This window comes from Anthonomus grandis, chromosome 3 (assembly GCF_022605725.1).
Source record: "Anthonomus grandis grandis chromosome 3, icAntGran1.3, whole genome shotgun sequence".
Classification (NCBI taxonomy): domain Eukaryota; kingdom Metazoa; phylum Arthropoda; class Insecta; order Coleoptera; family Curculionidae; genus Anthonomus; species Anthonomus grandis.
Genome location: NC_065548.1, coordinates 8,870,088 through 8,894,813, shown reverse-complemented (window position 1 = coordinate 8,894,813; position 24,726 = coordinate 8,870,088). Strand labels below are relative to the sequence as shown.

Here is a 24,726-nt window from a genome sequence, read left to right as displayed (position 1 = left end):
AAACAACTCGGTCTTAAGCAAAATATTGCTGTTGTTTTGGGATCTCTTAATAATAATCCGTTTGGCAGCACTGATCCCGTCAATTTTCTTTAAAGAGGTTAACGCAGTTTTTATATCGTAAACAACCCAGTCCTTACCAAGTTGTTTAACGTCTCCCTTCTTGGAGTATATCTCCTGATATTTTGTAGGTGTTTTTATTGTACCGTAGGATCGTGTAACTTTTTCTATTTGCCCGAAAACACGATCCGCTGGCAAATACGAATGGCCGCGTACCGGAAAGGTAAGAGTTACCTGACATTACTTTTACGCTCTTTAGACGTAAGATTTTTTTCCTTTTTCTACTACCACGATTCGTATCACCAACTATATGATCTCCTGTTACAGGGAAATTCATTATTTTAAATTTATTCCGTAAAAAACAAAGAACTTGAAAGTACTCAAAATAAACACTTTTAACCGCAACCAGTGTAACGACAAACAAATGGCACTAAGTCCACGGTGCAAGGACAAACTTCTGTTAGTTTGTCTACTGGTAATGGACATATACCATATAGAAAGTCCAAGGTATTTTCATTATTTGATTTGCATGGGACAAAGTGCATTTGGAACGTCTTTTGTGGCATAATACTGTAGCAAAGTGTATATAGTTGAAAATTTGAAAAAAAGGACAAAATGCATATGGAAAGTCTGCTCCACATTTATTTTAAAAATTATTTTTTTAAATATATCTACAGAGTAATTTTCGATCGACTTTACATACTCATGTGGGGTTTGCCGAACTGGATATTTAAATTGATCAATTCGGTCTTTATTACCAATAAACAGGGTAATTTTCTTATTTTGGTAAATATTTGGTCATCCTGTAGTAAATGGCTTAGCCGATTTCTTTTTGAATTTTTTATAAAAACACCTTTCGGGCATCTACACTTTTTTGACATTTAGGAAGTAGTAAAGTTCCAGGGCTATTGGATTCAGCCAATTCACCAAAGCGGCCCTTTAACTATGTGAGATACCCTGTACATCGGAATTGAGTTTTTTGACTTTTTTCCTCAAAACTACATACATTTCTGAAGAAAAATATGCCATTATGATGTTGAATGGGAAACTAAAGGTGTTAGACAAAAAAAATCTTTAGATGGTACAAACGTCTTTTTAGCGATGTGCTAAAAAGACGTGTAGGGGGATATTCTGTGATAAACACGTTAATCTAGATATATAGGGAGACGTTTTATATTTGACAAAGTTCTGTCAATCACCTCCAGCTAACCTCACTTTGATATGTCAAATGGGAATGCCCATCGTATGACATTTCATTTTAAAGAGCATCTACCACCCAATGGTGTATAAAAAATGTAAGTTGATAGACTTATCAACGGTAAGGGTGTAAATAGGTATTTAAAAAATTAACAATTTAATCAGTTGACAAACATTATTTTATTAAGTGCTTAAAATGTGCTCCGTTGTTCGCGAGACTATAATAAAGTCTATTTTGAAATTCCTCACAAACATTGGCAAGTGTTTGTCCGCTAATATCCCTACATTCGCGAGTACCCTTAAATGATTAATATTTTCCGGAGGGGTTTTATAATCTTTGCTTTTTAAATACCCCCCAAAGGAAAAAATCCTCTGGTGTAAGTCTGGGGACCGTGCGGGCCATTCAATAGCACCACACCTGTCAATCCACGTTCCTGGAAACTGTTCATTAAGCCACTCTCGAATTGTCTGTTGGAAATACAAATTATTTTCGTTTGATAGATATTATATGTCTAGACTCTATATTGTTAGATACTATATGTTGTAGGATACTATACAACATATAGTATCCCAATACTATATGTTGTATTTTTGAGGATTATTACCATACATTTTTACTGGTAACTCGCTTCAGCTTGCTTTTTTTTTGGCGAAGTAAGGTAGAAAATTGTTTGTCATTTAAAATAATGTGTGACACTATAAAAAAACCATTTGACCTAACAAAGTTAAAGTTGATAAAATGTGTTTTACTACCACACGATTATAATTTTTTCAGTTGGTTAGATGGGAGATTGAATGCCCTTTAAAATGACACTTAATAATTTTATTTGATTTTCTTTGGCACCGTTAAATAGATATTTTAATGCTTCTTACAATGGTGGTCACACTATGGAGGTTCCTATTTGACATATCAAAGTGAGGTTAGCTAGAGGTGAAGAGGTGATTGACACAACTTTGTCAAATATAAAACTAAACGTTCTCCTAGATATCTAGATTGAGGTGTTCCCAAAGAAAACATTCTAACAGGTTGATATTTTAATAAATTTCTCCAAATACATTTGAATCGAAGGAAATATATATATATTACTTTATTTTGCCAAGATGTTTATTATTTCTAAAAATTATTTTTGTGCCAATCTCATAATTGTTCCTCTCAAGTTTTTATTCAATTTCTCTTTCAGGCTAGGATGTTTTCCATCAGACAGGCTAAAAAAATCCCCTGTTACACCTTTTTTAATAGTAGCTAAAATAATATAATTGATTATAGACCTATGATATTAGTATTGAGTAATCTGTTCAAGATTTTTGAAAGGATTCTACATAAATCAATATTACCACACCTATCTGAGGAAAACTCAGAATTTTATCATAGTTTTCTTTGGCAAATCCACTGTTACAAACCTTTGCATTTTTTTTAACACGTTTTGTGTTTTACACTGTGCAAAGGCCTTCGACAAGGTCGACAGATGGCATTGTGATATGAAAACTGGAGAGATCAGATTTCTGTGGTAGATCATTGATGCTAATGGCTTCATACTTATCAAATCGACTCGTCTAACGTGTATATTTGTACATCGAGAGTACTCCAAGATAATAAACTTAGGAATACTCGTTTTCCTGAGTTTGCGTGACATGTTTAATCAATTATTTGCGTGAGAATATGAGACACTACTGGCTTAATGTTTGCAATATGTCAAGTTGGAATACTGCATTGACTACTATTAACCCACTGCATAGCTTTCATCAAATAGTATTAAACAATTTTCACACTGCTTTTCCTGTTGTCAATATTAAGAAACGAAATAGAAAACCTTGGTATACTAAGGGTTTACGAGTATCTGGGAAAAATATACGCTCTCTTTTTTACATTAAAAAATACGCTATGAACAATGCAACATTTTTAAATTATTATAACAGATACCGCAAGATTTACAGAAACTCAATCAAAATGGCTAAGTGGACCTACTTTCAAAAGAGGATAAATAATGCCTCCAACAGAGCAAAAGAGTCTTGGAAGATTTTAAATGAGCTAAAGGGCAAAAATAATGTCTTGGTTATTCCGAGTACCTTAGATTCCAATGTCCTCAATTCCTTCTACTGTGATATTGCTAGTAACCTTGCAGCCAATCTCTCACAAAAAATAGATCCCAGGAGCTATCTCAGCAATGTGGTAGTAGCCGAATCTTTCTTTTTTGCCCCCACAAGTGTAGAAGAGCTTAAACAGTTAATGGTTAATATTAAGAATAAGAGTTCATCAGGTTGGGATGGGCTTTCTCTTAAAATATTTCCTGCTTTACCTCTTGTTGCTTTGCAAGTCTTGGCCGAGTCAATTAACTTTTCATTTATGTCTGGAGTTTTCCCAGAGTGGTTAAAAAGAGCAATGATTGTTCCTCTTTACAAGGGTGGCGATCGCGACTGTCCTTCTAACTTTAGACCTATAGCGTTATTGCCTACTTTAGCCAAGATAGTGGAACGGCTCGTTAAGGTGAGGATGGTTTCATTTTTAAATAGGTTTGGCCTATTGAGTCTTCAGCGGTTTGGCTTTCGTGAGTCTGTGAGCACAAATGATGCTATCTTTAGCTTTCTCGAGCACCTGTACAACCGACTTAATTAATGTTAATGAAGTTGCAGCAGCGGTATTCTGTGACTTGTCCAAGGCATTTGACTGCGTGAGTCACAGAGTGCTGCTGATGAAACTGGAGCTTTATGGTTTCAGAGGAACTGCCCTTGAGTGGTTTCGTTCCTACTTATCAAATCGTGTCCAGGCTGTCAAATTTAATGGTGGTATCTCTAAGGAACTTAATATAAATGTGGGTGTTCCCCAAGGATCAGTACTTGGTCCTCTACTTTTTCTCATTTATGTGAACGATCTACCACAACTGCAGGTAACTGGCAAATTTACATTGTTTGCCGATGATACCACCATCCTCTGGCACGACTCTGATGTTTCTCAAATGGAGGCCAATATACGTGCAGATTTGTTAAGAATAAAAGACTGGTGTGATGCAAATTTTTTGACATTTAATGTTTCCAAAACAAATATCCTTAATTTTAAATGTAATACAAATCATATATGTTTAAATAATGAAGCCATCACCATGCCACCGTTCAGTAAGTTTTTGGGTCTTTCCATAGACAAGTTCCTTAAATTTGAAGACCATATTGTGAATGTATGTAGAAAAGTCTCATCAGACTGCTACGCCCTAAGGGTTATTGCCACCAGTCTTAATTTCTCCATCGCCAGATCTGCATACTTCGCGATTATCGAGTCGCACCTTCGATATGGAATTTGCTTTTGGGGTTCATGTTCAAATTCACTTTTTAGTTCAGTGTTTGTACTCCAGAAAAGAGCCATTAGATTTCTATGTGGGGCCAAGCCTCGTGACTCATGTCGCCCGCTTTTTGTAAGTCATAATATTTTAACCCTGTGTTGTATCTTTATTTTGGAAACAGTTTGCTTAGTTTTTAGAAAATATAAACAGGAACTCCACTTAGGAAGCCACTATAATACGCGACAAAATTATTTGTTGAAGCTACCCATTCCTCATTTTGAACTTGTCCGTAGCTCTATCATATATGGAGGTAGAAAGCTGTTTAATAAACTTCCACTAGAAATAAGACAACTTAAGACTGAAAAAAGCCTACGTACAAGGACGAAAATATTTCTTGCTAGTAAAGCGTACTATAGTTTAAGTGAATTTTTTAATGATTAGCATTTAAGTATTTTTCAAAGTTTTATATAATTTTATTTTATTTTAAATTAGTTTCTATTCGTTTTTATTTCTTTAATGTACAGTCTATATATGTCTGTTTATATTGACAATAAAGCATTTTTGAGTTTGAGTTTGAGTTTGACTTTAAATTGTTTAGACCTGTAAGTTTGATGCGGCTTTGCTTCAGGATGACTTGAATTTAGCAGGTTAGAAAGGGCGGAAAGACTTTTCTCTACAAATGAAAATGCCAAACTTTCAATCAAGAGTAATGCATTTCGATGAGTTAACTTATCATCATCATCAGAATAACACACTACATAGCTGCAATGTTTCTATATGTTCATGTGGTGATTTTTAAGAAAACTCTTTTTAAATTATTAAGAAAAAACAACTTTTTCTAGTAAAGTCACTTTTTTGCCTGTAACTTACAAACTGTTACTTTAATTAAAAAAAATTGTAATTACCAAAATGACACTGTTTAGTAAACTGTTAAATTACTTATCAAAAAGTACTTTAGAATTTTTTCCACAGATCATAGTAAAAGATGGGCAAATCCTTTATCAAGATTGCATCAAGAAGAAAATTTTTTTTCGATTTGCGATAGTTTATTAGAAAATCAGCTTCTCTAAAAATAATGTTCACAATCTTCAAATCACTCTTACTCAATTTAATGACCTTTAATAGCCACAAAAAGCCAACAAAAAACATCAATTTTACGTCAAATTTATGACAGACAAAACTCAAAATTCCCAGTAGAAAAAATGTCCAAAAAAACATGGAAAACCTTCTAAAGGCCACCGACGATTTTGAAAATGGAGCTGGTGGACCATGTAGCGGAACTATTGCTTAGAATTATTCTATATATAATATTCTTGTAAGTAGTCTTATATAATTCCCAAAGGTTCTAAATCTTGATCCAAATACCAAAAAGTAGATTTCCGTCTTCTCATTCAACTTTATTATGTGTAAAGGTGGTTGGACCAACAAACTCCCTTCATCAGACACATAGAAGAAGAAGAATTATGGATGTACCGATACCCTTTGATGCCCTCGATCGTTCCAAAGTGGTGTCTCTTTTTCTTATTAATATTTATACCCACCGTCATATTTCTCGCTGAATATGCGGTAAACCAGAGGTACAAGGACATCGTAAAGGGTAAGCATCTGCCGATTTATCCATTAAAATGTAGGATGAATAATTTTTATAGGCTTTTATGCCCTCACACTGGTTTACATGCTAAGTGGGATATTCACAGTAACACTCAAGTTATTAGTGGGAAGACCAAGGCCTAATTTCTTTTTGAGGTGCTTTCCTGATGGGTATGGGACCGATATTAATCATTGTACAGGGGAGTATAAAGGACACATGGATGGTAAGTAAAAGCATTTCAGGGAAACCGTAACTGTTTAGAGTAAAAATTACAAGCAAATACCATTTTGTGTTGCCCTGATATTCTTTAGGTTTCTTCTGGTTTTCCTTTTCCTCAATTCTCTTGAACTTTCCTTTGTTTTGGTGAATAGAATTGTATTCCAAAAGCTATGGAAATCCATCCCAGGAAAATATTTAACAAGCCAAGGAAAGAAGCCCAAGAAAACAATCCAGTTCTATAATGGGTAATCTGAAGTTCTCTAGTACTTTTTTAGTTACTAGGAATTCCTTGAATTTCTTTCAAATTTCCTTGGATCATTATGAATCATATATTAATTAGTTACAAATATACAAAATTAATTAAGAGTTAAAATATAGAAATTTGCCCAAATGTCAGGAAAAAAAATTAATTATCAGGAGTTGATAATTAGGCAACTGCCTGGAATCAAATATTTCCTTCGATGTGCAATAATAGGTTTAACAATTATTTATCAAATTGCTGACTTTGTTCACAAAATCGACAAACTACGAGAATTTTTAATTAAATACCTTAATTGAGGCGCAAATGGGTTAACTACCTTTCATCTATGATAAACTATTGAAAATTGGACTCCTGGGCTAATAATAGTGAACAAAAGTTAAACAGTATGTAAATTAACTTGATTATTACATTTTACTATAAAATACAGAATGAAACAGAGATTTACAAAATACTGTATTTTCAAGAAAGTTTTCTGGAAAAGTAAATAAAATGTAGTTTTCCAAATAATAATGAATTTATGCCAAAAAGGTCTGATGAAATTCCTATTTTATATAGAATCTCAACTGATTTCTGCTCAAATTAGTGATGAATATGCAGATTAAAATTAATTTTTAGCAGTAAAATTTTAGAAATATGCTCAAATGCGTGGAATAGGAAAATTATAAGAACATGGTTTGCCTGGAACAGTTGGAATCAAAAAATGAATGATGAATGATGAAAAAAGATGAATTATCAATGGATAATTAAATAACTCCCTAAATGGAAATCATTGTTTTTATCCCTGCCTGGAATAAAAACAATGATTTCAGCTCATATTCCTGGGATAAGAAAAGTTCATAATTTTCCAGCATTTAAAAACCCATTTTGTTATATACAGGGTGTTTCCTAACTACGGTACGAAACTATACAGGGTGAATCGTTAGGTCGTTTTATGAAAAAAAGTTCCTATGAACGTATGTCGGGAGTTGCTTTGTTTCTGAGATACAGGGCGATGAAGGTTCAAAAAAATAACGGTATTTTAAAAATACTATAACTATCCTTAAACCGATTTGGTTGAAATTTGGTGCAGTTATTTGAAGTTATAAGACGCTTATTTAGCTGTAACTAGATTGAAATTATTAGGTCCAGTGGCGTGTTAGTGGGCACCACATGCTTATTGTTGAGAAAAAAACAAGGCCAATAATTGTTTTGCAGCTTTTTATTTATTTTTGTATTTAAGCAACTAAAAATACAACTTTTTCGTATCTTATATTATCTTCATATCTGGCTTTGTATTCGAAAAAAAAAATTTAAGTATCTTTAACTCATTCTAAAAATTATCCATGGACGACAACATAAAATAAAAACCAATTAATTCGATAAACAATTTTGACCTTAAAGTAAATGAGCAAAATGCTCACCTTCTGATAAAATACACGACTGCAAACGATTTGTCATTGAGTGTCTGACACGCTCAAAAATACCTGGAGTATCACTTATGATAATGCAATTGACAATTATCCGATTCCTCAAGTCATTCACATCTAGAACAGGAGTTTTATAAACAAGAGCCTTCAGATGGCCCCATAAATAGTAATCCAGGGGATTCATATCAGGACTGCGAGCCGGCCAATTTTAAGGTCCCGCACGTCCAATCCAGCAATTAGGGTAGATGACGTCGAGATGCTGACGAGCAAGAACACTGAAATGAGCTGGAGCCCCGTCGTGCATAAACCACATGTTGACTCTTACTTGTAGGGGTACTTCTTCTAATAAAGTGGGTAAATGGTGTTGCAAGAAATCCGTATAGGATTCACCTGTTAATCTTGCCGGTAAAAAAAATGGGCCAATTAGGTAGTCACCAATAATTCCTATCCAAACGTTCAGCGAAAATTGTTGCTGAAAATGAGTGTCTCTAATAACATGGGGATTTTCGTCGGCCCAAAAATGATCATTGTGGAAGTTCATAATAGCATCTCTTGAAAAATTTGCCTCGTCCGTAAATAAAATATTTGGTAGGAAATTATTATTGTGTGCCATCGTATGAATCAACCACCTGCAAAACATTAATCTTGGATGAAAATCCCGAGGCAGTAGAGCTTGTACACGCTGTATGTGATATGGATGCAGGAGGTTTCTTTTTAGAACTTTCCAAACGGTTTTTGAAATGACTTCAAGCTGCAGTGCAATCTTCCTGATACTATTGGAAGGATCTTCTTCTATCGAATCAAGTATAGCTTCTTCCAGTTCAGGCGTTGTTATACTTTCTGGTCTTCCACCACCCATATTTTTATTAAAACTCCCAGTTTCACATAATCTTGCATGTAGTTTTTTACATTTTTTTGCACATGGAATTACTCTGTTAGGATATCTGTCGTGGTAAATTCTTCGTGCTTGTTCCGCATTTCCATTTGCTAATCCATAAATAAAGTGCATGTCGGTCATTTCATGGTTAGTAAAATTATTCATGATGGAGTAATGAATCACTGCTAATTGACAGCTGAATTTTACTTATAGCAATTCTATGACTGTCAGCTGGTGTCCAAAGCAGGTAGGTACAAAGGAGGTACTTGAATGGACTTGCCAATTATTTGTCATAAGAAGCAATGTATTTGTTATTTTGTTGTATTTCAAAAATCTAATAATAAAAATCGTAGAAGTTGAATGTTTATTATCATGTAAACAAGACACAAGAGACCAAAAAGTCGTGCATTGGAGGGTGGACATTTTGCTCATCTACTTTAAGGTCGAAATTGTTTATCGAATTAATTGGTTTTTATTTCATGTTGTCGTCCATGGATAATTTTTAGAATGAGTTAAAGATACTTAAAATTTTTTTTCTCGAAAACAATCGTACTGTATAGTTTCGTACCGTAGTTAGGAAACACCCTGTATAATATTTTATATTTTATTTCATGTCCAAGACATATCAGCCTGTCAGAATATAAGAATTTTATGGTATTTTCTCTGGTTTCTTTCCGTTCCAATTTTTATAATCTATTTGAATTTTCTTGCTTTAAATTTGAATAAATACAAATAAATATAAGGAAACACGAAGAAAAATTCAAGAGGCATTTAGTTTAACCATGATAAGAGTTACCAGATATATATTCTCCTAATATTCTTGAAATTCTTCATACTTGCTAAAACATGTTTTGACCTCTGATGTAGATTTTCCTAAAATAGAACCCAAGAAACCTTATTAAAAGTCCCTTTTTATTCAACTTCCCTCATTTTTACTAAATCAAATGTACCTTAAGAGATCCTTAAAAAAACTCACCTTACAAGTCATCAATATTTTAGCAAGAAAAAGTTTTCCTAGTGCCCACTCCACTTTTGCCTTTTCCGGCATGTATTTCATGTCCCTAAGAATGTGCAAATTGTTCAGGATTAAAGAACGGGGACGATTTAAGGGCTGGAAATGCCTTTTAATTAGTATCCCCGTCATTATTGCGGTGCTTATTGGGGTGAGCAGGACTTGTGACTACCATCACCATTATTCTGGTAAGTCTTCCATGGTAATTTCACTTAATTTATTTAAAAAAAAAAATTTAAAATTTTTCACAGATGTGTTTGGAGGTGCAATTCTGGGATTGCTGATAGCCCATGTGGTCTATTATGCATTTTATTGGACAGAAGGTTTATCGGATGAAGAAGTCCAAAAATCATTGGCAAATATAAGGGAGCGGTTAGAAAACTTTTAATTTGTAAACTCTTCTTAATAAATAAATGTAACTGTTTTTCTTTTTAAATAATTTAATTAATACAATTTTAAGCACAATCACAAGGGTTTTTAACATTGTTCTAAACTACAGTTTAGTCTAGTTTCTTAAAATAGGATTCTTAATAGTAATATCATACCCATGGAACTCTATGGAATCCACAACATACTTTCTATAAACTCTACATTCTGCTCCGCACTTTGTGCCTTCGCATTTAATACATTCAAACCAACAGCCTGGACATTTTTCACTGAGACAGTCACAAAGATCTCTGCCAGAAGCTATATGAATCCCCCTAATAAAAATTATTATTTATGATTAATTAACTTTCAATAGCCTACCTACTTTTCATCATATAGTGCCCCACTAGGTTTCCTAGTTGTCCCACTACTGAACTTCTTACTGATTTTTCGCCTTTCTCGTTGGCTCAAATCCGGGTTGAAATTCTCCATGGATTTGTCAAAGGAAGAGGCACTAATTGCTTTTGAGGCATTTCTCGCGGCTTGTCTAAGAAAAATTAAGGAAAATGACTTAAATAAATTGAATACCTGCCCCGAACAAGGTTGTAACCAACAATATTTTAGAAACGACGGTAAACATGGAATAACGTTGTAACCGACATAATATAGCCGTTTTTACTGCAATCGACCTTAACGTGTATATTATTATGGGTCATTTTAGTTTGCAAACATTGCATCGGCCTGAACAAGGTTGTAACAATAATAGGTTTGCGCTGTGTGTTTGTTGCAAAATGGCGTCAAGTGCTGTGCGTTTTACTTCTGCTGCAAAAAAACAGCTGAATAAAGGCCGAAAGCGTAAAATAAACGTTACCGAATAAAAAGATATTAAAAGAAAAAGCTTGAGGGACAGTGGACAGCCATATATAAATAAAAGAAATGTTGCCGTTCCTGGAAAAATCGCTGTTGATGATGTGAGTAAAAAAAAGTTGTAACCATCACCCATGTTTCTGAGAAAACAGTGTTATTAATGAGCGATTATAAAATTATTGTTTTTATTTCAGGTACGCGTTTGTCGCTGTAAATATGAATGCCAAAATATTACTTTGGCGAATAAACAAAAGGCATTTAAAGATTTTTATAATTTAAACTATGACAATCAGACAAGAATGCTTGCGCAACAGTGTATGGATATTGTTAATATTAAACGAAGATATATGTGGATGAAGATATTTCCAGAAGACAATGTAGCGTAAAATATTATCTACCCGTTGAAAATCAAGAAATACCAAAGGTACAGGTATGTCAAAAAACATTATGTTACGTTTTAAAAATTACACCAAGGCTCCTACAAAAGCTGCAAGAAAAATTAAAATTTAACGAGCCACTGGAAGATAAAAGAGGAAGACATTCAAACAGGCCTACAGCTATACCAGACACTATTAAGGATTAAAGCACATATCGAGAGTTTTCCTAAACAAGAAAGTCACTATGCAAGAGGTCGGACCGAAAAATTGTGCCGATTTAACGTTAAAGGAGATGTTTAGTTTGTTTAAGGGCAAACATCCAGAAGTTAAATGCATCGAGAAGCTATACAGGGATATATTCAGGTCTGATTTCAATTTAAGATTCGGTACACCAAGGTCTGATTTATTTATTTATTTACGGACTTCCATTTTACAATAAATAGAACTAATTACTAAATACAGTATAGATATACATTGATATACAAAAAAAATTAAAGTATATATCACAATATATGCCTTAAAGATCCTCTAAATCTTGCCTCTGATTTCAATTTAAGATTCGGTACACCAAGGTCTGATTTATTTATTTATTTATTTACGGACTTGCCATTTTACAATAAATAGAACTAATTACTAAATACAGTATAGATATACATTGATATACAAAAAAAATTAAAGTATATATCACAATATATGCCTTAAAGATCCTCTAAATCTTGCCTCTGAAGTTCCAAAAAAATCTACAGATTGTTGCATAGAGTTTGCATTATTTAACATTCTTGTAATAGGGTTATTTTTGCCATCATTTGTAGAATCGTAAGAAACATAAAAAACATTAGTATGCCGATTTCTTCTTATAGGTACATTCAGACATACTAGATTTAAAAGATCTGGACAATCAATTACACAGATTAATAATCTTGTGAAGTAAACGAATTTCAAGATTTAGTCTCCTTCCTTCCAAAGTATCAATATTAAGTAGCGATCTTAATTCACTATAAGAATAATCATCTCTGATATAACCACACCTGTAACCAATATAACGAAGAAACTTATTCTGCACTCGCTCAATTGCAGTTACATGTGTTACATAACAAGGGTTCCAGATAGGTGAGCAATACTCCAGAACACTTCTAACTAGCGAGCAATATAGTTTCTTTATCGTAAAAATTGAAAAGTCCTTACTAGACCGTATGATGAAACCTAACATTCTATGAGCCCGAGAGATAATGCAAAGGAGAACATTAACAACCCTAGGAAGCTATGGAATGTTATTAAAGAAGCTACAAATGACCAAATAAGTAAGGTAGATATAAGCAGTGTCAGTAGGGAGGGTGGAGAAATCACTGATAAAAAACAAATGGCTAATGAATTCACTAAATATTTTAGCAATATAGCTAAAAAAATTGCCAGCAAAATCAAATCAAACACCTTAGATCTAGGCAAGAGGGTAAGTCAGTCATTTTATTTAAATCCAGTTTCAGAGAAAGATATCAATATGCAAATTACTGATTTAAAAAAAGGGGTTAAGGGAGGAACAGATTGTATTTGCTCAAATTTAATAAAAAAATATAGCTCATTCTTATTGAAACCATTAACTCATATTATTAATCAATTATTAACTATTCCTTCACACAATAAAGAATTTTTTAAGAGATCGTTTTCTTACTTAATAGCACACTATACTAACAAATATTGTATAAATGATTTTACCATGTCAGAAAAAACTTTTAAGATGAAAACTAAACTAATTCTAATAAATCAATAACAAATTACTCACTTAGAATAATAAAAAATTGTTTTTTATTTTTATTTTTAAATTATAAAATCGAATTATTTATATGTGCCAACCTTTTCCTTGTCCAATTCCAGTTCCTTTTCCTATTCTCTCCTTATCCCATCAGTATGCTTTTTATTCGTGTTGTATTAACTTTCTCCTTTTTTTCTTTAACTGGGAAAATGCTTTTGTTTATTATTTATAAGTGTCATTTATAATTTATAATTATTAAATATATATAAGGCCTCAACAGAATTCAGGGAATCTCGCAGGTGTTGTTCCCTGGAAGTCTGAAAACATGGCCTATTAGTCACCTTCTGGAATTTTATTTGTATTTGTATAAAATTTAAGTTCTATAGATATTTTTTAATTGTTTCAATACACATTAAATGTGCTCTTTGTAAAGAACGAACTATTCAAGATGTGATATGCATTTGGTTTATAACAGAATTGTAATTTTTTATTTTTCTGGTGATTAATAAAAGTCTTAAGTAACTACAGGCCAATAGCTTTGACAAGCACAATAAGTAAAATTGTGGAGAAATGTTTTAAAAAACAGTTGACATTCTTTCTAGAAAAATATCAGTTATTAAATGAAAATCAATTTGGATTCCGGGAGGGCTCGAGTACTGAAAATGCAATGTGTAGAGTTACAGAAAAAATAGTAACAAGTCTGGATCAAGGCAAAAAAGTTATTGGTGTGTTTCTTGACCTACAAAAGGCATTTGATACTGTGGAGCATCGTATTCTGCTTGGAAGATTGGATAATATTGGCATTAGAGGGGTTCCAAATAATCTAATAACATCTTATTTAACTAAAAGGTTGCAGGAAATAAACATATCAGGACAACATAGCCATGAATCCATAGTAGAGTGCGGTGTTCCTCAGGGTACGGTGCTTTCTTCGTTGCTGTTTATTATCTACATAAATGGCAGTTTATCAGTTATAAATGAGGGGAAACCTGGGAAATTGCTAAGAAAAATGCTGAAATAGCGATGAAAAAAATTAAAGATTGGCTGAATAATAGCATGCTTTCATTAAATGTTGATAAAACCAAATTCGTTAACTTTTCAATTTTAAGTTCATATCTACCTAACTATCAACAAATAAAATTGCATGAATCACAGTGCATGATAACTATTAACTGTAAATGTGAGAAAACAATAGGGAGAAAAACCAGTTTAAAATACTTGGGAATTATCATCGACCAAAATTTGTCATGGAAAGAACAAGTTGAAAGCGTAGCTGATAAAATTAGAAAACTGATCTTTAAATTTTATGAGCTAAGAAACGTATTAGATTTTAAAACACTAAAAACAGTTTACTTTTCACTAGTTGAATCAATAATATGTTATGGGCTTGTGATATGGGGGAGTGCGGGTGTGACTATTTTGGAGAAGCTCATTATAGCACAGAAATGGATCATTAAGGTAATGCTTTTTAAAACTAAAAGATACCCTACGAATCTAGTTTACAAAGACAGCAATTTGCTAAACATAAAACAGCTTTTCATTAAGTCAGTTATAAGAATCATGCTAAAAACAGATTTTTATAAAAGAAGTACATCTCATGGTTGCAATACAAGATTGGCTCCTCAGAATAATGTTTGCCTACAGAATCCTAGACTTACAATTTGTCAAAATCATGTTTGCTGTATTGGTCCAAAAATTTAAAATAGTCTACCTCAAGAATTTAAAAATAAATCATATAAAAATGTCAAAAAAAAAATTGGTAAATGGATACTTGATAGTAATTATGAAACTAATTATCTAATATAAAAAAAAATATTTGGTATTAATAGTTATATTTTAAGTAAGTTTCTTTTTAGTATAATCTATAATATAAAAAGTATTTGTTACAATAATTAAAATTTAGTGAGTAAAGTATTTCTAAAATTTGCATTTTTGTTAGATAAATATTTTATAATGATTTAAACCTCAGTAATAGTAATTAATAAACGTTGTTAGGCGCACACACAGTATGAAATTACCATTGTGCGTTGAATTAGGGCAATAGGTAGTTATGAAAAGAACAAAATATAAATAATTAGAAAGATTATATATATTAGAAGATGATATACATTACATATATTATATAATTGTTAAACATTTATAAGTTTATAACATTGTTAACTTTGTATACTATTGCTAAATAAATAAATAAATAAAATAAATAAATAATACCCGATATATGAATATCAAATGATAATTTGCTGTCCAATACAACACCAAGATCCTTCATTTAATCGGTAACCTTTAAGTTAGTATGGTTGATGGAATAATTGTAAGAAATAGGACTTTTTACTCTTGAAAATATTTGATAGCATTTTTTTACGTTAAGGTCCATATGATTTGCTTGACACCAGCCATAAAAATTATCAATGTCTTCCTGAAGAAGCTTAACATCAGTCATTGTTCTAATAGGCCGAAATATCTTTACATCATCTGCAAACATTAGTACCGAGCTATTTTTTATACTTTGAGGTAAATCTAATAGGAACAAATTGAACAGAAGGGGACCGCAGTGTGACCCTTGAGGTACGCCTGATGAAACAATTATAGGTCTAGACACCGAACTACCATATTTGACTCTCTGCATTCTATCAGTGAGAAAACTATTTAACCAATCAGCTACCCTACTGCCAATTCCCAAGGCTCTTAACTTTGCAACCAAGAAATTATGGTCCACTCTATCAAAGGCCTTGGAAAAGTCAGTATAAACAGAGTCGACTTGACACCCTTGCTCTTGCCAGTATGTTGATAAATTCTATGTTAAACTTATTGAAGCACTATCGGAAGAAGAAAAAAATAATATCTCTCGCGAAAGTGAAATCCACCACAGGCGAGCAGAAAAGGCATATTCTGCACTGAGTGATGACATTAAATTAGCAAAAGAAAATAAAAATATAATAGTATTATGTACTGATCTGCAGCAGGTTCTTTTCTGTCCGACTTTGAAGCACTCTTCCGTCTTTTATCAAAGACAGTACTTCTGCTATAATCAAGCCGTTCACAATATGGGCACAAATGATGTTTTCATGTGTTTTTGGCATGAAAGCGTATAGCTAAAAGAGGGTCCGCTGAAACAGCATCGTGTTTACTTAAATATGTTTCGACACATTTTAAACCTATGGAAAATATTGCGACAGACAGAAAACTTATTGTTTGGTCGGACAGATGCGTCAGGCAAAATAATAACTGGAGAATGATATCTCTTTATCAGTATCTTGTTACTATGAAGTACTTCTCATCTGTTGAACAGACATTTTTAACAAGTGGTCACAGCTTTTTACCTTGCGACCGTGACTTTGTATTGATAGAAAGAAAGAAAAAAACGGCTTCTGTTTATCATCCTCGGCAGTGGATAGAAGTTATAGCAAATGCACGAACTTCAAAGCCTTTTCTTGTGTGCAGTATGGAAAATAATGACTTCAAGGATCTTTCTCTGACTGAATCGTCACTGAAAAAGGATTCAGCATTTAAAACAACCGAGGTCGTTTGGGTCCAAATTACAAAAGATGACCCCACAACCATACGTGCAAGAGTGTCTCACAATATCTTGCAAACATGGGCAACTTATTCTATGTCAAAAAAAATGAGGGGTGATTGAAATAGATGCCTTCCTCCAGTGAGAGTAAAGCTCGAGGCACTCCCAAACTTATACAACACTGTTCTTCCTATCAAAAAAGAGAAAAAGGGAAAATTTGTTAGACATATGCAAATTTATTCCATTGGAATACAGGGAATTTGACAATAGTTTGCTAAGTGACGATTAAAATGTAATGGCTTATTTTATGCTTAAATGTAATGAGTTCATTAAATTTAATATATTCATTTATTTATTTATATATACACGGGATCAACCCCATTACAAAAAATATATATATTTCTGAAAAAGAAATAAAAGCTATACTACCTAACCACTAATTACTAATTAACAATAATTATCAGACTTAATCTTAATACCAAGGCTAATTAAACCGTTTTACAAGTAGTAACAATATTCTCTCAAAATCAGAACAATTAACAATGGAAAATTAGCTAAGAAAAAACAAAATATATTATTATCAATGACAATGATCAAATGTATTTCAAATCATTAATCATGGAGCAAAATTAATTCAAAAAACAAAATCCTACAAACTCTTAATAAGACTCCTAAAATGCAATAAGGAAATTCCCAAAACTTCAATTCCAGTAGAGTTTACCAGCCTCAAGGTCCTTTTGACAGGCGAGTGCATAGCATAGTTGGTACGATGAGAAGGCAAAGAAAACAATCGATTTGCCCTCAGATTACGGTATGGAATATTAAATGAAATCCTATTAAGTAGTTCGGGACAAATCACAAGGCCATTCAAAAGTTTATAAATAAACACCAAATCATTCTCAGTGCGTCTCTTAAGTAAACTCCGCATATTCAGCAAGTTCATTGCTTCATCATAACAATGGTCATTAGGAACTGGAATGCGAAGTTTATAAAGGCAGAATCGTAGAAATCTATTTTGAACCCTCTCCAGTGCCATACAATTATTCATGTACAGAGGAGACCAAATTATTGATCCATACTCCAACAAAGAGACAACAAGTGATATGTACAACCTTTTGCAAGTTTCAACCGACAGATCCTTACAATTGCGCAGGATAAAACCAAGGACCTTAGATGCTTTAGTTATAATAGTATTTACATGGGTATTAAAATTCAATTGTTCATCAAAAAAGATACCAAGGTCCTTTACTACTTCAGTGTACCTAAGATTAACATTATCAATAGTATAGGAGGAAGTTACCCGTTTGTTTCTTTTGTAGAAACTAATGTAACTGCATTTACCCACATTCAGAGCCAAACTATTACAAACACACCATTCACACAATCTATTCAGATCATCTTGCAAGAGAGCCATGTCTTGTTCTGAACTGATCACCCTATAAAACTTTAAATCATCGGCAAATAACAAAAAATTACTATTTTTAAAGCAAACCAAAATATCATTAATGAAAATATTGAACAACAGGGGAGAACAATGACCACCCTGTGGAATCCCAGAGGTCACACTGATAAGATGCGACCTAGCATCCCCAATTTGTACCTGCTGAAATCTGTCAGAAAGAAAACTTGCAAACCAGGCCACCAAACAATCTGAAAAACCAAAAAGTCTCAATTTTTCTAATAATAAGCTATGGTTGACACTGTCAAATGCCTTGGAAAAGTCTGTATATATTACATCCACTTGTTCACCCCTCTCCAAAGCACCTAACAGAGCACCCTGATACAGCAACAAGTTTGTAATAGCAGACTTGCCACGACTGAAGCCATGCTGTTCACTTAACAGAAGTTCTTTGCAATAAAAATTAATTTGGTCATAAATAAGACTGTCTAGAAGTTGTCGGATGGCAGACTGTACACACACACTCCTGTAATTGATCATTTCATTAGCAGCACCACATTTAAATATAGGCGTAATAAAACTGAGTTTCCACTCGGATGGATAAACTGTCAAGTCTAAAGACCTAGTGAATAAAATAAAGAGGGGATAAGAGAGGGCACATACACATTTTCTCAAAAAATAATTAGGTATATGATCAGGGCCAGCACTAAGTTTAAGGGGTAATCGAAAGATCTTATCAAAAATTAATCCACTAGATAATTTAGGATTTGGAATAGTCATGTTTACACCAGCCTGCCGAGAAGGTAAGACATTATTATCTCTATTATAGACAGTAGAAAAAAACCTGGCAAACCCCTTTGCAATTTGTTCACAACCTGCAAACTCCCCATCATTATAGGTCATCAAATCAGGAAGCCTATTCGTTGCTCTCCTGTTAATAAACTTATACCAAAAACTTTTGGGGTTTGTATAAAGTAACTGGTCCAAATTTGAAATAAGGTTCTGGTAACAAGTCTCCGTTAGAGTTTTGCACCTAGCTCTAAGATCTGAAGACTTCATAGTCTGCAACAGTATGACTAGACTGATATTTTTTATGTGAAATTTTCTTTTGCTGGATCAAGTACTTTAACTCCCCTGAAAACCAACTGGGAAAAGACGAGATTTTGAATCTCTTAAGAGGCACAAACAAAGCTATAGCCATATTCAATATATGATAGAACTCTGAAACCGCATCATCAATATTAATTACATTCAAAACATGGTCCCAATCAACTCCACACAAATAACTATTAACACCCAAATAATTTGCATTTCTAAAGTCATAGAAGAACTGTACAAAATTTAAAGTTTTTTCTTTACCATTGTTAAAAGTTAATTCAAAATGATAAGGCTTATTATAGACAGATTTATCAAAAACACAGTCAACAGCTTCACTCACCACTAGATCATTCCTATTTGTAAAAGTGAGATCAAGAAAGGAACTTCTATCATCTGGCACAAAATTCCTTTGAAAAAAGTTAAGGTAAGAATAAAACTCCCCAAGTATTAATCCACATGAGTTAGGTGGGCATCTAACAACAGTTCCAAACTCATCATTTTCCCAAAGAGCATCCGGAACATTAAAATCACCAAAAATAATAAAGTCAGAGTTTCAAAATTGTTGCCTGAGAATATCAACTGACTGACAATGTCCTTCATAAAAATCCATATTGGACCCAGGTGGGATATACACCCCTCCAATTACAAAACTACTCCTGCCCACATTACAAGCTAAAAACAATTGCTCAACTGGTTTGTACTGTAATCTAAGTTTTTTGGCATTTATAAAGTCTCTAATGTAAATTAATACACCTCCACCTCTGCGTTTATTGCTTGTAAGAGACGATCTATCACAGGGAAACTTGAAGATTGAAAGATTTCACAGCCAATTCAGCATCCGAAAAATCATCAGAGAGCCAACTCTCAACAAATATTAAGATATCATAGTTAGAACATATAATATTATTATGTAATTCCTGAAGTTTAGTACATAAGCCACCTACATTAAAACAAAAAACTTGTAATGGGGCTACTTCAAGTTTTTTCGATGATTCTGAGCATGTCTGTTAGTTGTGATATAAGGCATATTGTTTCTGTATCTGATTGTTAAGTTTTCTTCGCCATCACTTTTGCGCTTGTTAAGCTCACCAAAAATCTTAGCCAAGCACTTTCGTTGTGGTAAGGGGGGTAAGGTCACTTTTAACTTTGAATGCATGCCCAGAAGATATGTTCGCAGCCTTCAAGACATCCTTAGCGATCTTTTTAGATTATATAAAAAATCTAAAAAATGTTATGTTTACTTACTTCTCATCATCTTTGAGACTCGCACACATACATGCTTACACCACATATACCCATCTACACACACACCTGAACCCACATGCATTTACACTTGAACAAAGTTGTAAATGTCTCTATGATATTACAACCTTGTTCTGCTGAACAGCTATTATTCTCTTTATTTCACCAATGTTATAAATTAAATTAATTATTTTTGCCCAAATAGTGGATTCATATACATCAATATGATTTAATAAATGATGTAGGTCTTTATATTTCGATAATTACTATTAGTATACAAAAAAAACTTTTCCTGTAAAATTTTCTTTTTGATGGTTACAATCTTGTTTCAATTAAGTGGTATTAAACAAACCTTCTGGTGGAGTAGGCGGGAGTTGGAGTGGAGGCGGACTTTCTTGCGGTACGGCTTCGTTCCGGGTTATATTCTTCGTCAGAGCTTTCGGAATCCATTTAAAAGAATGCGGGGTTTTTCAGTCTTAATTAAAAAGAAAAAATTAAGATATTTGAATATTGTTGTTTATTTTTTAAATAACCTCAAACGCTTTGCTTGCTGTCAAAAGGAACTGTCAAGAGCGATTGTCATTTGTCAAACCGATGACATGTCAGCCAGAAGATGGCGCTCTAGCACGCTATATATACGCTTTTATGATTTATACATAAGTATTTATTCATAGATTCATAAATATAATGATTAATATTTTTATAAGCTATTAACAAATTCTATTAAATAATTAATTGCGCTTTCAGTTTAAAAATAAATAAAAAAGCTAATCAATGATTTTTGGAGTAGATGGCGCCACCAGTAATATTTTGCTATTTTCATACAACCCGCCTTACATGGCTAAAATATGTCTTGTATTCTTAATTATATTTAATTTAATATTTACGTAATAATAAACAAAAACACACGAAATTTTTTGTTTACTAAATACGTTATAAGTAATTCCCATATTATTTACTCATGTCTATTTATAGCACAAAGATCAATGCTTGGAATTCCATGTATAAATGCAAAGCAATTAATCCGGTTTTGTTTTGATAAGTCGAGATTCCTCGACGGCCAGTTCTTATTTAATTACTGTTATAACCATTCAGCTTTATTTATTTTAAATATTATTCGGGGCTATTTTATAAATAATTATTGTAAATAATGCGTAAATTATAATACTTGCTTACGATCGCGTGTGAAATTCACGGACTTTAAAGTTACAGCTGAAGCAGTGATGAAACAAATAAATACAGTTTTAGTTGGTAGTTGTATGGTGCTGTTATTAGGTAAGTGTACAATTATGATGTTTATTATATGAAATTAGTACAGAATATTTTACATATAAAGTGCACTGTACTATACCTAATTATATACATTTTTCTTTTTTCAGTTACAACAGGTCAATCTTTGGACATAAGACTACAAGTCCAGAATACAAATAGGACCCTCACTAGGCTTAAAAGACAGAACGACTGTAACGGGTAGGAAGTCATTACATAAAACACTGAACAAAATTAAGCATTTAATTACTTTTTAGGGATAGAACGAAATTCCAATGTAGCACAAATCCAGATTGTATTTTAAGTGATTATTTATGTGACGGCAAAGACGACTGTTCCGATGGCAGTGACGAAAGGCAATCCGTGTGTTCACAAATGGTGTAAGTTTTTAAATCGTTTAACATTAAATTAATTGAGGGCATAATTAATTAGTTATTGTTCTTTGTATTTATATATACAGGGTGTCTCATTAAGGCTGACTTTGAGACATTGATAAATTCAGAAAAGTGTTGTTAACACATTCGCGGACAGCCCTGTCACAGCAGTCATGTGTATTGTGGCAGACCGGCCATAGTAGCCATTTTTAAATTTGCTTGGACGGCGCTAGCCGGCCTAAAATACGTGTTATTCCTATGGTAGTGAATCACCTGTGTCTCAGTAAACAGAGAAAAGTAATATTCGTTAGCACAAGAGTCTACGTAACAACTTTTCAGATAGAGCGCACCGGTATTGCCCCGTCGCCTTATCGCCCCGTGGCCCCGTCAAGCCATCGCTGAAATTATATTACCTGTATAATAAATAAAACGTTTTTCGAGGCTGAAAGCTGAAATGGTTGTTCTGATTTATATATAGATTTACTATTATAGATAGATTTACTGGTGACATGTTAATTAGTATTAATAAAATCTGTTTTTTAACAGTTTTATTCATCTTTGGCCCGTATCTAAAATATATGTACATTTTGATTGTTTCAAATATTGCACTAACTTTTTGACTTTTGAACTACTTCTACTTAACCGATTGTACCAAAATTTTAGACAAACATTGGGTTCTTGTCTTACAATATTATTATTGTAAGACAATATATATATAATATTATTAATATATTATTAATATACAATATTATTATAATCACCAACCTTATAGAATTATCCCAAAATCGGCAACCAGCAACCCCTAGGTAGGTACCTTAATAGAGGGAGGAGATAGCTTTATGATTTTAAATTAGAATAAGGACAAATTTAATAAAATACCTCGTTTTAAAGGTTTCATTCGGCCAGGTGAAATTGTGCAGTCATAGAAGTAATAAAATGCTAATTAAAAGACAAGCCAAAAACCAGAGAATAAAATATACTAATCTACTTTTGGTATTGATACATTAAATATGTAGGTAGTATTTCTAAATAAAATTATGACCTCTGGATCAACTTTTAACAATTTATTAAAATAACGTGAGGTGCACATTCGCCAAAAAAAATTATAGCTGATGCGCCAAAAATATATATACGCCTATATATACGCTGCGAAAATTGGCCAAAAAAGGGCTTTTCTGGATAGATGAGATCTAAGAATCTAAAAGGTTTTTTGATATGGGCACAGATGTAAATAGCTCCGCACTGTTACTATGAGGACGGTGCGGAGCTATTTACATCTGTGATATGGGGTCTTAAAATATTTTTTCAGAAAGGACAAAACTAGACTTCTGTAGTTTTATTTTTTTAATTAGGCCTAAAATCATATAAGAAACAATGCTTAAACATACCGAAAATTAAGGTAATTTTCAACGCTATATTTTAGCTGTTTAGAATTTAAATTTCAAAAAAATTATTCTACAGCTGTCTAGATTAATTTATTAACTAACAATTTTATAAAAAAATAATATTAAAAAAGCGCTAGTTTCTTAGATCTCATCTATCCAGAAAAGGCTTTCAACGCAGTTTTTACCGGCTAAATTCTAATATCGTTGAGTGATTGCTAATCGATATCGTTGATTGATAATCGATCGTACTAAACGTCACCCCTTCTGTACTACTTTGAACCCTTCTGTACTATTTTTGAAATTTTCTTGGCTGAATTGGATTACGCTCTTAAGGCCGCTGCACAATTCATGCCCGGAAAAAATCTTGTTCAGATACCTATAGGTATATAGAATCAACGTAAACAACAGGCAATATAATAGGAATTCTTATGTTATTTAGGATTTTTTTTGGATCAACTTTCGTTTTCTTTTTGGTTTACTCAACAATCATTCCAACCTAAAATTATGACAACGTCAAAGTCAAAAAATAGATGCAAAAATAAATAATACTTACTTTGAATAAAAAATGAAAAATACTTTAAAAAATGCAAAAATAAAAAACACTTTTTTTCGATATTTTAAGTTGAAACGAATTCAAGTTCTAACATAATTTTGACTGTCCCACTTAATTTTGCTGACGATAGTACATTGCTCATAAAAGGGGATTAAAAAAAACTAAATATAATCAAATGCATAGGTAATATATTTATTTAAGTTATGGAGATGAAGGAATTGAAGGATATAGTAAATGCAAAGCCGCATTATCCATATCCTCCGTAGAGGGAGCAGCTAAATTTGCGGGCTTTCGTTTTTTTGGGTTTGCTCGTTTTAAACAGCCGCCTTTGTGGCTTTATATTCTTATTAGGGTGAGCAGTAGATTTAAATGGAATATTTTTTCTTTTCCTTATTTGGCTCTCTTTAATACTAATAGCTCGCAATGTAGGATCTGCGCTTTCAATGAACTGTTGGAATTTTAGTACAAGTTTGTTTTTCCTCTCAGGAAGTTGTAGATTTTTCAAAAGACAAAATACTGTCCCAAAGAGTATGAAAGTAAATACCACACTCTCGAAACAAAAATCGACGGGCCCGACTAGACTTTAAAAAAAATTGAAACCCCTTATAAGGTACGCATGTAGTAATAAAACAAAACATA

General features: G+C 32.7%; 3 protein-coding genes across 3 annotated transcripts in view; 2 read left to right on the top strand and 1 right to left on the bottom strand.

Annotated features, from left to right (window-relative positions):
* Positions 1 to 5,678: 5,678 nt before the first annotated feature.
* Positions 5,679 to 10,317, top strand: LOC126733854 (phospholipid phosphatase 5). The gene is made up of 5 exons (XM_050437275.1): positions 5,679 to 5,841; positions 5,939 to 6,123; positions 6,176 to 6,340; positions 9,881 to 10,081; positions 10,145 to 10,317. Exons 1-5 carry the CDS (start codon positions 5,780 to 5,782, stop codon positions 10,279 to 10,281), a joined length of 750 nt encoding a protein of 249 aa, XP_050293232.1. The 5' UTR covers positions 5,679 to 5,779; the 3' UTR covers positions 10,282 to 10,317.
* Positions 10,316 to 21,060, bottom strand: LOC126733855 (ARL14 effector protein). Its single transcript, XM_050437276.1, has 4 exons — positions 21,040 to 21,060; positions 20,859 to 20,981; positions 10,645 to 10,806; positions 10,316 to 10,594 (listed from the first exon to the last, which is right to left on the bottom strand). Exons 2-4 carry the CDS (start codon positions 20,954 to 20,956, stop codon positions 10,399 to 10,401), a joined length of 456 nt encoding a protein of 151 aa, XP_050293233.1. The 5' UTR covers positions 20,957 to 20,981; positions 21,040 to 21,060; the 3' UTR covers positions 10,316 to 10,398.
* Positions 21,061 to 21,424: 364 nt separating this feature from the next.
* Positions 21,425 to 24,726, top strand: part of LOC126733853 (modular serine protease-like) — a 33,582-nt gene continuing 30,280 nt past the window's right edge. The window contains exons 1-3 of the mRNA XM_050437274.1: positions 21,425 to 21,781; positions 21,886 to 21,976; positions 22,033 to 22,155. Of these exons, the coding sequence (XP_050293231.1) occupies positions 21,730 to 21,781; positions 21,886 to 21,976; positions 22,033 to 22,155 (266 nt within the window). The 5' untranslated portion in view covers positions 21,425 to 21,729. The remainder of the gene's footprint in view (positions 21,782 to 21,885; positions 21,977 to 22,032; positions 22,156 to 24,726) is intronic.

What these genes read in the sequence shown, in the direction of transcription:
- LOC126733854 (XM_050437275.1), top strand. Translation starts at nt 5,780, where the DNA reads ATGGAGCTGGTGGACCATGTAGCGGAACTATTGCTTAGAATTATTCTA. An exon ending in GTACAAGGACATCGTAAAGG is followed by an intron (nt 6,124 to 6,175) that starts GTAAGCATCTGC and finishes TAATTTTTATAG; the next exon opens with GCTTTTATGCCCTCACACTG. An exon ending in GTATAAAGGACACATGGATG is followed by an intron (nt 6,341 to 9,880) that starts GTAAGTAAAAGC and finishes TCAATATTTTAG; the next exon opens with CAAGAAAAAGTTTTCCTAGT.
- LOC126733855 (XM_050437276.1), bottom strand. Translation starts at nt 20,956, where the DNA reads ATGGATTCCGAAAGCTCTGACGAAGAATATAACCCGGAACGAAGCCGT. An exon ending in CCCGCCTACTCCACCAGAAG is followed by an intron (nt 10,807 to 20,858) that starts GTTTGTTTAATA and finishes AATTTTTCTTAG; the next exon opens with ACAAGCCGCGAGAAATGCCT. An exon ending in GGGGCACTATATGATGAAAA is followed by an intron (nt 10,595 to 10,644) that starts GTAGGTAGGCTA and finishes AATTTTTATTAG; the next exon opens with GGGGATTCATATAGCTTCTG.